The following is a 12,800-nucleotide window of genomic DNA, read 5'->3' as shown; positions in this document are numbered from 1 at the left end:
AGTCTATGAAGCAACGAAGGAAAATGGAATTGGTTTTTGACAACCTTGCTTAAATCAGATGTATAAAGTGTTCGTTGTCTTCTTTCCTGCACCTCATATGCTAAACAAGACAGTTGTTTGCCCTCACCAAATCTGATCCAATCGTTTTAGCCAAATTTACATATATATTCCCAAGGTCTATATTTTAACAAATGCATACTCAAGCATGCAGGGGTGAAGTGACGTACTAGGATTTGCTTTAAATACTTCAACAAAGAAAAAGAAGTATAGATGAAACATTTGTGACAGATATTTAAACTGTTGAATACAGATTCATTTCACTTTTTCTCTCTGTTTGCCTACGCTGAAAGTTTTACAGAGTAACCGTTCACGAAATGAATTACTTCCAAACAAAGTTACCGCCCTGGTTACTAAATACGAGTGAGTGGATGTGAATGTTCCTGTCTTCGGAACGAAACGGGGCGAAGGGTCCCAAGCCGAGGCGAGGGCTCCTCCGGCGAAGCCGACGGGGCTGCGCGCCTCTCGGGCCCCGCCAGCACGCGGGCCGAAAGCGCGCACGTTTCCGTCCACACGGAATCTGACAACTCACTCCGCACGTTCGAGGGCTCGGCGGACCGCGGAGCCGCTCACGCCGGCGGCTCGGGGAGCCCAGACAAACTCCGCTCGAGAGCTCCAATGTCCCGGCCCAGAGTCGTCGGCTCGGCAGCCGCCGCGACGCCTGCTCACCGCCACCCCGCCTCCTCTAGACTTCCAAAGACCCCCTGCACCGCTCCCTCCGTCCCGCCCCCCAACCCCCCGCGAACCTCGGCCCAGCCCGCCGCCTACCGTCCAAGTCCTCGTCGTCCTCCGACTCGCTGTCCCCGTTCGCGTCGGCGACAAGGCCAGAGCCGGGCTCTAGATCCTGGGAGCCGGAAGGAGGGGCGGCGGGCGGGATGGACGCTGGGGAGCGGGCCTCGCGCAGGCGGGTGAAGTAGTCCACCGCGAAGTCGACGAGGTCGGACGGCTGCTGCCTCAGCACCTCCACGGTGTAGCCCTGCAGCAGCTCCGTGAGCCCCGGCGGGATCTGGATGTGGCTCATGCTGGCGGCGGCCGCGAGGAGAGGCGGGTCCCGGCCGCCGGCGGCCACTGCCTCCGCCCTCCCTCACGCCGGCCTCTCCCCCGGCGCCCGCGAGGTCTCCTCACACGCGACCCTGGTCGGTCCTTCCTCGCGCCGCGCCGCCCTTTGGCCGGGTGTGCGTTTCTGGGCCGCACGACCCTACGCTACTACGGCCGGCCTGGTGCCGCGGCCGCTGTCACTGGGCAGCCGCCACCGCCGCCGGGACCGACGAGCGGGCAAGCGGGACGGGCGGGGCAAGAGCCCGGGTTGTGACGCACGCGGCCGCGAGCGTGCGCGCCCCCGCCGAGCGCCGGTCTCAGTGCGCGTGCGCCGCTGGGGCGCTCGCCGGCCCTAGCAGTCCCGGGTTGAGACGCCGAAGGGATTCTTAGGAATGAAGTAACGAGTGATCTACCTGCTAAGCAGGGTCGTTAGTGCTTCTCACTAGTCATGAAGACTTTTCATTTATTCTTTCAACACTAAGAGTTTCCTGTTTGCCAGCATTTACTAGGCGCCAGTAACACAGCCGAGAGCCAGACACAAGAACACACAATACCACCGCAGTGTGGTTCTGGTTGTGGAGGAGAGCAAGAGGGCCCACTTTAGGGGGTGACATTCAAGCTGACTCTGAGGCCTGGGCAGGATCTGACCACAGGAGGATCTGGAGGAAAGCCATCTGAACATAGAGGACAGCAAGAGCAAAGGCCTGGTAGAGTCAGGACCACATCAGCTGCTGGGTGGAATGGTGGAATGACCATTGGATCCTCAGAAGTCTGGCAGGAGGTCTGACAGACGTCAAACCGGGAAGGCATTGTGGGTAGTAGGAGTTTCAATGAGAAAGTAATTTGGGAGCCACAGACAGAGAAATAAGCCTAGCAGAGCTTCCTAGGCGAAATATGTGCCTTCAGAAAAGGGACTAAGGTCCAGAACAGGAAGGACCTGTGTACCTATGCCTCCTCTTAAGCATTCCCACCAAGATTCCCAAGACCAGGTCTGCACACCTCTTTTCTCCCCACATTCACCCTGGGCCCAGGGCCAGCACTGCGTGATGGTGTTGAGCAGACCACAAGACACTATTCTTTTGCCCCTGGGGAGGGAGCACAGGCAAACTGGAAAGGCCAGGCTATTTCCCAGGTTGCCCCCCTCACCCACACCAGATTGGAAGGGAATGGAAAAAGGTAGAGAACTTCCTGGGATGTGCATGTCACAGCCTAGGTGCTGACTAAAGGCCCAGTGGGTATAGGCAGAGTCCTCCCTCACCTTGCCAGGCCCAGTCAGAAAGTGACTAGCTGTAGGCTTGGGAACCTGAAAGGCATTTGGGATAGTTAAGCTCCATCTGGTAATTACTCAGTATTAATTAAAATCCTCACTAGGCCCTCTCATACTGGCTTGGCACACACCCAGGAGTTCAGTGCTGCTGGGAACTCAGCTCACAGAAGCAAAAGCACCTGGATCCCTGCTGGTGCTGAAGCCACCTAGGCTCTAGGCCAGACAGGCCTGTGATTCCAAACAGCAGTGTCTCCCTGGACAAGTTCCTTGACCCCTGGGAGGAACCTTGGACCATCAACTTTGTGAGGGGTGGAGTAGCGTCCAACTTGTTCCCTGCTGGATCCTTATTGCACACTCTTAGAGAAGATTTACTGAATGAATGAATGTTAAATTTCCACACAGCAAGCAGAACCAATGAAATTGGTCTCCTAACCTCACAGTTGCAGAACTAGGATCTGTTGCTTCAAAGCTGTGCTTCTGATCTCAGAATATGAAGACTTCACTAAGGACAGACAGTGAAGGGCTAGAGGGGCAGGGTTCCTCAACTCTTCTCTGTTTTTGTTTGTTTGTTTGTTTGTTTGTTTTTGAGGAAGATTAGCCCTGAGCTAACTACTGCCAATCCTCCTCTTTTTGCTGAGGAAGACTGGCCCTGAGCTAACATCCATGCCCATCTTCCTCTACTTTATATGTGGGACGCCTACCACAGCATGGCTTTTGCCAAGCAATGCCATGTCTGCACCCCGGATCTGAACCGGCGAACGCCAGGCCCCAAGAAGCGGACCGTGCAAACTTAACCGCTGCAGCACCGGGCCAGCCTGTCTTCTCTGCTTTTGAGTATAGTGACCCTTCCAAGTTTTCCAGGACTCAGCCTATACCCAGGAATCCTGGGTGTGATTCCCACTGCACCACCACAACTGGGGATCTGCCCTTCTTCAAACAATCCAACAACCAACCCTTTGGAAAGGCGAATTCAAAACTCCACTCCCGAGTTTGCCCATCTGTCAGGTTTTATATGTTTTAAAGAACAGGCAACCTGTACAGTTAGGACTCCAACCTCAATTACAACATAGGGTAGAGGGAGGCTACTCCAGGGCTGATGACAGAGCTGGGTGCGGGTGGGTTCTCCTAGTTGCTCCAAGGAACCCCCATCAGCCTCTGCCAGAAGCAGGCTGGTCTGCCTGGCTTGTTCTCAGATGCCCCATAGCTTAGCCATCCATCCATCCAACAACCATGGCATTCAAAGGCGTCTTTGGACCTGGAGGGAATGAGGGCCACAGAAAGCAGGAACCCCATAGCTGTTCCTCACCTGTATCCACAGACCAGCCACAGAGTAAGGATGGACAGCCAGCCCCAGGTCAAACTTGGCTACCCTCCCTTAGTACCTGGTCCCCAGAGCAAAGATCCATCTTTATCCCTTCTGGGAAACCCTTCAGTAGCAGGTGGAGTCCCAAAGGCCTTCATGAATGCCAAGTTGAGCTGGCCAAAGAAGAGGGCCCAGAGCAACAGAGAATACCAGGGGTTGGAGTCCTGCAACTTCTACCATTACCCTCCTAGGACTGCCTTCACTCAAGTCTATCCAGCTGCACAGCTGAAGATTCCTGTGACAACCAAAACCACAGGGAGCCAGTACCTAGGAAACAGCTGCCAATAGCAAGTGATGGTGGATGGAAAAGGCTAAGAGCAGAGACCCTCAAAAGCAAGAGAAATATAGAGGCTGTGATAGAGAAGAAGAGGTCCCAGAGCACTCATGGGCGCTCAACTCCAACCCAGTCCTACTGACTACCCAGCAGGCAGTTAACATCTTGCACAGACTGCCGCATCACCAACCACAGGCAGACATGGACACAATGGGGCCAATTCTCAGAGATGTTTACAACTATGGATGCAGGGTAACACACATGGGGCACATGTTTAGCCAAACAGCAGTGGATCTGATGAAAATGAACATGGGTAGGGTACCAACTACTGTTTCCAATGAAACAGTGGATTTCATGTACTCTTAACAGGTTTATTATTTAAAAGGTTTTTTTCCTCTCTTTCCTTGAAGAAAGGAGATGCCCAACTTCCCCACACTCCTCTGGAGGCCAGCTCTTGGCCCAGACCCCTCAGTTTTACACACCTTCTGCCCTCTGATGCCCTCTGCCTACTGGAGGGACTCAGCCCAGTAGGAACACCTCTCTCTCCTCTGCCCAAAGAGACTGTTTCTCTAAGCCACTCCAGTCCCCCACTTATCTCCTGAGACCTGTTGGTCACCTAACCACCTCTGTATGCCAGGCCTCATGGTCCAGTCCCCCCAGCTCATTTAGTATCTACCACCATCAGTTGCTGTTGTGCCTGAGAAGTATTCTTGAGCCTCTAGTGGGCAGGAGGGATTGGAGAAGTGGGCTATGATTTCTCTGCCCTCACTCAAGCTATTCTTCAGCTTCCAGAATGCCTCCCCCATGAGGCTACTGCTTTTGGTCCAAGGAGTCTGGTCTATTTTAACAAGCATCCATACTCCAGGGAGTTAATTCCCAGGCCACCTGTTTCTGCACCTGAAAGCTACCCCTTTCCCCAGGACATTGTGTCCCGAGAACGTGTCAGTCTCTGCAGTAGACTCAGGGTCTGCCTCTGAGATACTTTAGCGCAAGGATAGAGCCTGGGAAGCAAGGGAGAGCCTGGCTGGAGAGCCACAGGCCTGCATGCCTACCAGAGAAAGCAGAAAAGGGAGCCCTCAGGGAGCACCTGGCCCTGGGGCCTTCCCAGGGCCTGTTGGGACTGTGTATGCCACTCCTGGCCTAACTCACAGGCCAGTTTCCTGGGCTTCAATCCTGTGGTACAGACAGGCTTCTTGGAGCTTGAGTCAAGCAGCCCCAGGACAGCCTCTGACAGCATCACAAGCCTTTCTTTCAGACACCACTCTATTACCAACTTGCCAATGATTTTGGTAGATCAGTTTGCCCTGTCTGAGCCTTGGTTTCTACATCTGAAAGTGAGGGTAAAATCCCCACCCATTAAACACTGAGTTACATGGTGATAAAGAGATGAGAATGAACCCATGAAAAGGTTAGAAAGGGCATAGGGGGTTCCAGCCTCAAAAGAACTGTGAAGAAAGAACTGTGGGTTGAGATGGTATGACCTTACAGCAGAACTAGGAGTACTATTTCTTCTAATACGCTGCTGTTGCAACAACCTGCCTTCTGTCCTTCACCTTTGACCCAGTTATACTCTGTGCCTGGGTGAGGCTGTTATCACCAACTGGTTGTTTTAACACACTGTCTGGCTTCTACTTAAAGCTGTCTGTGACAGAGAAATTGCTGGGGAGGACCCCAATCTCTCCTCCACCCTTACACCCATCAGGGAGAGAAGAGATATATCAGGAACAGGTGGTATTTCAAAGTGCATCATAAAAAGGACGTGCCAGCCAGGAGGGAGTTACTCACCATCTGTTCTGCTCCCTACACAAATACGCCTCCAGGGGCTTCCCTATTTGACTTAACATCTATTGAACACCCAAAGGAGTAAAAGAATCTACCATCAATAACGTCAGGGAACTAAAACATTCCATTTTAAAATGGAAGCTGTTTCAAAGGAGAGATAACCAGAAGCACAGACTGTAAAAGTGATCCTGAGCCATGGGAATGGCTAGAATTTGGCTGGAATACAAATGGACCTCCAGGTAAAGGCCAGGTTTTAGTACTGTCTCAAGGACTGGGTGTGCCGAGACGAGCTTCAAGAGACACACATGTGGCCTTCTCCAAATCAGTGAGAGACTTAACAAAGATATCCTGCAGCATGAGAGGGGAGCAGGCGTAACACTGAATTAAGAGAGCACACAATTCTCATCTCTAAAAAATGTTATTTTTTTTACGTGACCATAATTCTTATCTGGTCATCCAGAAATATCTTCCCATGAATAAAGCCTCCTTCCTCAAACCCCTAAATCTTCAGCTTCCTGGCAGTTTGGCCACACCCACTCCCAGATGGGTCCCTCCCCCTCTCACCCATTTACACAGGATGATGGTTCTCAAGCCAAAGTCCAAGGGTCTCTGTGCAGCTGCAGAGAGGCAGGAAGTGCCAGGGGGACTGTACTGCGACTGCCAGATGGGACAATGCCAGAGAAGCCCAGCTTTGGTAGCCTCGCCCTCCACCAGACAAGGACAAACTAGCTTGTGACTCTCCACTCCAACTCTCTCACTTCCTCTGGCTGCACCTGGGCATCATCATCAGCCTGATTAGTAAAGCTAGGCTGGTGACATCAGATCACACAGTGACCCCAAAGCCCATATGAAAACTCAGGATTGCTTTTGGCCTTTTGGAACAATTAACTGTCCATCTGTTAGCTCAGACACCCATGTGGCTGAGGGCAGAGGTGAAAGAACGAAGGGACTGGCTGCAGGCTGGGCCTTGGGGCGGCCTACATGCCAGGCTTGCACTGAGGGCTGCAGGAACAGTTATCAATCGAGTCACCCCGGCCCACCCCATCCTCCTTCAAGCAGCTGGGGCAGTGAGGGAAGGGCTGCTTTGACCAAAACTTCCTCCTCTTTCTCCTGCTGGAGCCCCTGCCTGAAGCAACAAGGGAAAGATACTGGAGTGCTGACAGCCTCCACCAAGTCCACAGGCTGCCTGCTGAAATAACTCAGAATCAAAAGACAAAAATTTCACACAATGCAAAAATGAGAGACAATATTTATTGTTTCCTATCAAAATAGGGGACTCTCATGAGAATAAAGAGTGTGCAAAAAGAGCCTTCCTACACCCTGGGCTTTCTGACTTATCCCAACAGGCTGGCACAGTCGATTCAAAACTCTCCTCGCTACGTAGGAGGGAAAGTTCTCCATCTACTCCTGTGAAATTAAGCTACTCTAGTTTCAATTTTGATTACTTGCATGCATAAAGAAAAATCAACCCGACTATAACAGGGTATCTGCCCCAGGCACATTTGCTTAGTCCACTTGGATAGACAGATGTGGGCCTCAAGTCCACGTCCTCATGTGCAGGCCCAGATTAGATAGTACCCTGGAAATCTGGTGGGTCTTGCTGGCTAGGGATTGAAGAAGACCCCAGCTCCCGGTCAGCTGGCTGAAAACATGCATAGCGCCTCCAGTGAGAGGCTGAGAGTCCTTCTTCGATGAGGAGTACTTTGCGTGTAGTAGGTCCAGTAGTCAATCAGTAGACGGCACTCTGGCCACAGATTGTACCTGGTCTAGAAGCTACTTACTCCATCTCCAAATCCTCTTGAGATCCCTTAAATTGACAAGACTGAATTCAAGTTTCAAAATTGCACACCAAGCTCTACCAGGTAGAAGACGTCATTAAGGCAACGGTCTCAACAAGTCCACACACAGAGCTCTGATCCCACAATCCCCCTCCCCTCCCCCTTCAGGATGGCCTAGTTCTGCCCAGTGCTCCTCCTCGGTGACAGCTTCCAGCATTCAGAAACCTTGAGCAGCCTTCAGCCTCACAAGTTAGGGGTGGCCCAATTAAGGAACTTCATGGCAACTTCAAAGCCAAGGAAACAAGCCTGAGAAGGGATTGAAAGGAAGAGAAAAGCCAGCAGGAGTTGTGATAATTCACAGAGACCCCAGCACCATGCTTGGCAGGCCCTGTCAGGACCAGAACCCCTCCCTAACCTCACTCCCACCCCAGGTCAGGGAATCAAGCTGTGCTTTCTCATTCCCAAAAGGGGAAGAAAATGCGTGTTCCACAACTGCCCACTTCTGATGGCCAGGTCAGAAAATCAAAGCCCTTCAACTCAGAGAATCCCAAAGGCAAATCCTCCTGACAGCTTGAGGAAGGGGAGCAAATAAGGAGGCTCTGGATGAGGGTGGGGTTTTGGGAAAAGTGAATCCCCAATCCAATCCCAGGAGCAAGCAAAAGTCAGCCCACCTGCACCCTGCTCTGAGCCCCAAAGGGAAAGCACAGCCCCTGCCAGCCACTCACCGCGTTGGCTGGGAAGGCTCGGATCATCACTGCATTGAAACCCTTGTACAAGGATGTGACTCCTTCGTCCCGGATCAGCTCCCTCAGCACATCTTTGAAACCGTTAGGATATTTCCCAGGAGGTGCTGTGGGCAGAACTCAACGGTTAAATCTTCAGGAAGTTTCCTGACCTGACCATGGTGACCCACATGGGGACAGTCTTTTTTTTTTTTTTGAGAAAGATTAGCCCTGAGCTAACTGCTGCCAATCCTCCTCTTTTCACTGAGGAAGACTGGCCCTGAGCTAACATCCATGCCCATCTTCCTCTACTTTATATGTGGGACCCCTACCACAGCATGGCATGCTAAGCGGTGCCATGTCCGCACCCGGGATCTGAACTGGCGAACCCCAGGCCGCCGAAGCAGAACGTGCACACTTAACTGCTGCACCACTGGGCCGGCCCCACGGGGAAAGTCTTGTAGTCAAGTCTTCCTACAGGGTCACAGCACCAGGGAAAAGACACCTTGCAGGGCATCTGAGACCAGTCCACAGACAACACAGTTCACCTTGGGACAAACAGACACAAATGCCTGGATTACTGGTGCTGAGGGAGTGGAGAAGAGGAATGAAGAAGGAAACCATCCTTCTGCTCATGATGGGGAACAACAACAGATTTGACTTATCTCATTTATTTTCTTTTGGGCAACACGAAAATGAATCTAGGGTTCCTAGAATAGAAAGGACTGCAAGGGAGACGTTGGTCAGGGAGATTCAGGTGCTGCAGTGGAGAGTGAGTATCCCTAGGGCCTTAAGAGCTCTGCTCCCCAGGGGCAGCCAGTTCTGGAACCCACTCCACCCCCATCTACCTCACTATGCTCTACTCACCAGTCTGGAAGCGAGACTTGAGCACATCTGGGGGGATTGCCACAGCCCAGTTGAAGATCCCTGCGATGCCCCCAGCCACCAGGATCCGAGGCACGCTAAGCTCATTGACACTGCCGAATACCAACCACAGCTCTAGTAAGACAAAGGCTGTGAGAGTGACGATCAGACCATCCCTCTTATGGCAGACAGGGAAGTTAGAGAGAGAAACAAACTGGCTGGAGGGAGGAGCAGGTCCAAGGCCAGGGCTCCTGAGACATGGCAGCTGCCACTCCTTGGAGGAAGTTTCATGCGCTTATTTCAAATACCTGCTCCATTGGGTGAGGCACAGAGTAAGAGGTATTAGCTGAGCCTCAGCAGCAATGAAAGGACAGCAGACATGGAGACAGAAGCAAGTCCCAGTTCTGCCTTCAGACTCACTCACAGGAAAGGGCAACCTACCCATGACAGGGCAAAGTGGCTTCTTTTTTTTTAAAGATTGGCACCTGACCTAACATCTGTTGCTAATCTTCTTTTTTTTTCTTTTTCTTCTCCTCAAAGGCCCCAAGTACAAAGTTGTATATTCTAGTTGTAAGTCCTTCTGGTTGTGCAACGTGCAACACTGCCTCAGCATGGGTGCCATGTCCGTGCCCAGGATCAGAACCGGTGAAACCCCAGGCTGCCGAAGTGGAGCATGCAAACTTAACCACTCAGCCATAGGGCCAGGCCCCCAAAGTAGCTTCTAAATTCTTCTGTTCTCCTCACCTCTTTCCCTCTGGAGTGAAGATATTTTTCAGCCACTCATATGTCATGAAATACATCCCACTGGCTGGAACATCTGTTAGTGGCAAGAAAGAAGTGAATTAAATCATCTAAAATCCTCACAGATTTCTTTGTTTTTGTTTTTTTTTTATGAGGAAGATTGGCCCTGAGCTAACATCCATTGCCAATCCTCCCCTTTTTGCTTGAGGAAGATCGTCCCTGAGGTAACATCTGTGCCAATCTTCCTCTATTTTGTATGTGAGACGCCACCACAGCATGGCTTGATGAGCAGTATGTAGGTTTGCATGGAGGATCCGAACCCTTGAACCCCAGGCCACCAAAGTGGAGTGCATGAACTTAACCACTATGCTACCAGGCTGTCCCCATTCACAGATTTCTTGAACTTAGAAGAGCCAAGCTTGGCACTGGACCCTTGAAGGTTTCCTAAGAAGTTCCTCAGCAGCACTTCCTATTTGCAATAATCACTTTACAGCAATCAGATGCTACTCTGAGTCCAGCATTGGTGTAAGTGAGCAGATGACATGATTCATCTTCAAAGTCCCCTCTGTGGTCCCTACTGACTTGCCCACTCCAAACAGAACCATGGCTAGCATCTGGCCTTCCTTCAAGCTGCAATTTCAGGGCAAGAGTGGGGCTGTCTCTGCCTCTCCTACTGCCACCCCAGTGGGACATGCCTCTCAAAACCAGGGAGAACACCACTATTCCTAACTCACTCTTTCTTCCCACTCATCCCTTCAGCGATGATTTCTATCTACTTGCCACTCTACTCCAAGTGCCACTGTCATGATTTCCACCCCTGAATGCAAGCCTTCCAGAAGGATGGAAGGTTCCCCTCATTTGTGTGCATGCTAGCTAGAAATGAGACTACTTAAAACCAGGACACACACTGCCCGCCTTGTCAGAGCTGTGCACATATGGTGCCAAGGCTAATCTGGCAATCCAGGTAAGATCCTCTGTAGCAGATCCACCTCAGGTGAGCACCACCCCCAACCAAGCTGACCTCAGGTGGAGGTGATCTCAAATATTACCTCGCATGAGGGTGAGCACAGTCCCCTTATAGATGCCTCGAATCCCAGACTCCTGGTACACCTTCTTTGCACAGTCCAAGGGACCAGTGTACTTGGTATCCCCTGAGGAAGCCTGAATCTGAGAGGAAGGAGAGAATCATCAAGTCAGCAAAAGCAACATCAAAGTCAAGAGACTCAGGAGGTTACAGAAGACTACAAAGTGAGTGTGGAAGTGGTCATTATGCATTAGAGCCATCAAAGAATTCACCATCACATCGGTAAGTATTTGGAACATGCAATATTGGTGGAAGCTGCTAGGTAAAAATATCACAAAACACACACACAATGACTAGAAAAAAATCAACAGAAGAGTTCAAAAGTAAGTTGAGTAAATCTCCAAAATACAAGAGCATTCCGAATAAAGCTAGTTGGAAACTCTAGAAAGGAGGAGACAAATACTTTAGTCATTCACTTATTCCATCAAAAAATATCCACTAGGGGCTGGCCCTGTGGCCGAGTGGTTAAGTACGCCTGCTTCGCTGCAGGCGGCCCAGTGTTTCGTTGGTTCGAGTCCTGGGCGCGGCCATGACACTGCTCATCAAACCACGCTGAGGCAGCATCCCACATGCCACAACTAGAAGGACCCACAATGAAGAATATACAACTATGTACCGGGGGGCTTTGGGGAGAAAAAGGAAAAAAATAAAATCTTTAAAAAACAAAATTATCCACTAAGCACCAACTCCATTCCAAGCCCTAAGTGATCATGAAGCTTGGTTAAGAAAAGGTGAACAGGAAATTGCATTCAAAGCTCTAAGTGCCTTGATAGAGGTCCTATGCAGAACTAGGGAAGAGCCAAGGAGAGGCTCCCATCCCAGCCTCAGGGCTCTAGGGCCTAAGAGACAAGAGCCTGAGGGCAGACAGGGGTAATCTCAGAAAAGATCTGAGAGAAAGACAGTCCCATGTAGAATCTACAGCAAGTAGAGAGCCAAGAGGAATCAGAACACACAGGGGCATCAGCCAAAGAGCTGGAAAGAGAATTCAGGTTTAAGAGTTCCAAGGAGAAACACTTAGAAAATATACAAGTCCAATAATTTTCTTACATACTAGGAATAATGAGTTGAAAAATAATGTAAAAGAATCCTATTCAAAACAGCAATAAAACATATGTGCATCAAGCAATAGGCTTGCATAAATAAAACTCTAAAACACCTCCAAAGGACATAAAAGAAGAGGTGAATAAAAAGAGAGTCATAATTCTGGTTGGGAAAAGTTCTCAATCGGAAAGATGTCAATTTTTCTAAAAATAATAAATTTAAGACAATTTCAGGGGCCAGCCCTGTGGCCGAGTGGTTAAGTTCGCGCGCTCCGCTGCGGCAGCCCAGTGTTTCGTTGGTTCGAATCCTGGGCGCGGACGTGGCACCACTCATCAAGCCATGCTGGGGCAGCGTCCCACATGCCACAACTAGAAGGACCCACAACTAAAAATACACAACTATGTACCGGGGGACTTTGGGAGAAAAAGGAAAAGTAAAATCTTAAAAAAAAAGACAATTTCAAGAGTATCAGTGGCTTTTTTATATATAACTTCCCCAAATGATCCAGGCACATGTGAACCTGCTGTGTCCGAGAAACAGCATGGAAGCCCAGGCGCCTAGAGGACACTTGAGCTAACTCACAGTGACCCAGAGAGCCACAGAAGATTGAGCATGGGATTGACATATTAACAGAATCTTCTCATTGTTAGGTACAGTAAGTCTCTTATATATCTTAGAAGACATAAGAAACAATCAAATGGAAATTTTAGAATTGAAAAATACAACTGAAATAAAAAGCCCAGTGGATGGCTTGTTCAACAGCAAAACAGATGGAGCAGAGAAAGAAAA

General features: G+C 50.4%; 2 protein-coding genes across 3 annotated transcripts in view; both read right to left on the bottom strand.

Annotated features, from left to right (window-relative positions):
• PRKAR2A (protein kinase cAMP-dependent type II regulatory subunit alpha) overlaps positions 1–1,370 on the bottom strand; it is a 120,532-nt gene extending 119,162 nt beyond the window's left edge. The window contains exon 1 of the mRNA XM_070492906.1: positions 826–1,370. Within this exon, the coding sequence (XP_070349007.1) occupies positions 826–1,078 (253 nt within the window). The 5' untranslated portion in view covers positions 1,079–1,370. The remainder of the gene's footprint in view (positions 1–825) is intronic.
• Positions 1,371–7,012: 5,642 nt separating this feature from the next.
• SLC25A20 (solute carrier family 25 member 20) overlaps positions 7,013–12,800 on the bottom strand; it is a 35,794-nt gene continuing 30,006 nt past the window's right edge. The window contains exons 5-9 of one of the 2 annotated variants that reach the window (XR_011496443.1): positions 10,936–11,053; positions 9,890–9,962; positions 9,149–9,258; positions 8,285–8,829; positions 7,013–7,865 (exon numbers count right to left, since the gene is read on the bottom strand). Coding sequence is in view for 1 of the 2 variants with exons in the window: in XM_044754633.2 (XP_044610568.1) it covers positions 7,803–7,865; positions 8,285–8,409; positions 9,149–9,258; positions 9,890–9,962; positions 10,936–11,053 (489 nt within the window). In the remaining variant the exon portion in view is untranslated. The remainder of the gene's footprint in view (positions 7,866–8,284; positions 8,830–9,148; positions 9,259–9,889; positions 9,963–10,935; positions 11,054–12,800) is intronic. The other variant, XM_044754633.2, reaches the window with a different exon arrangement.

Source organism: Equus asinus, chromosome 21 (genome assembly GCF_041296235.1).
Source record: "Equus asinus isolate D_3611 breed Donkey chromosome 21, EquAss-T2T_v2, whole genome shotgun sequence".
NCBI classification, from domain to species: domain Eukaryota; kingdom Metazoa; phylum Chordata; class Mammalia; order Perissodactyla; family Equidae; genus Equus; species Equus asinus.
Note: the sequence above shows the minus strand (reverse complement) of the source record. Positions and strands in the feature narration are given on the sequence as shown.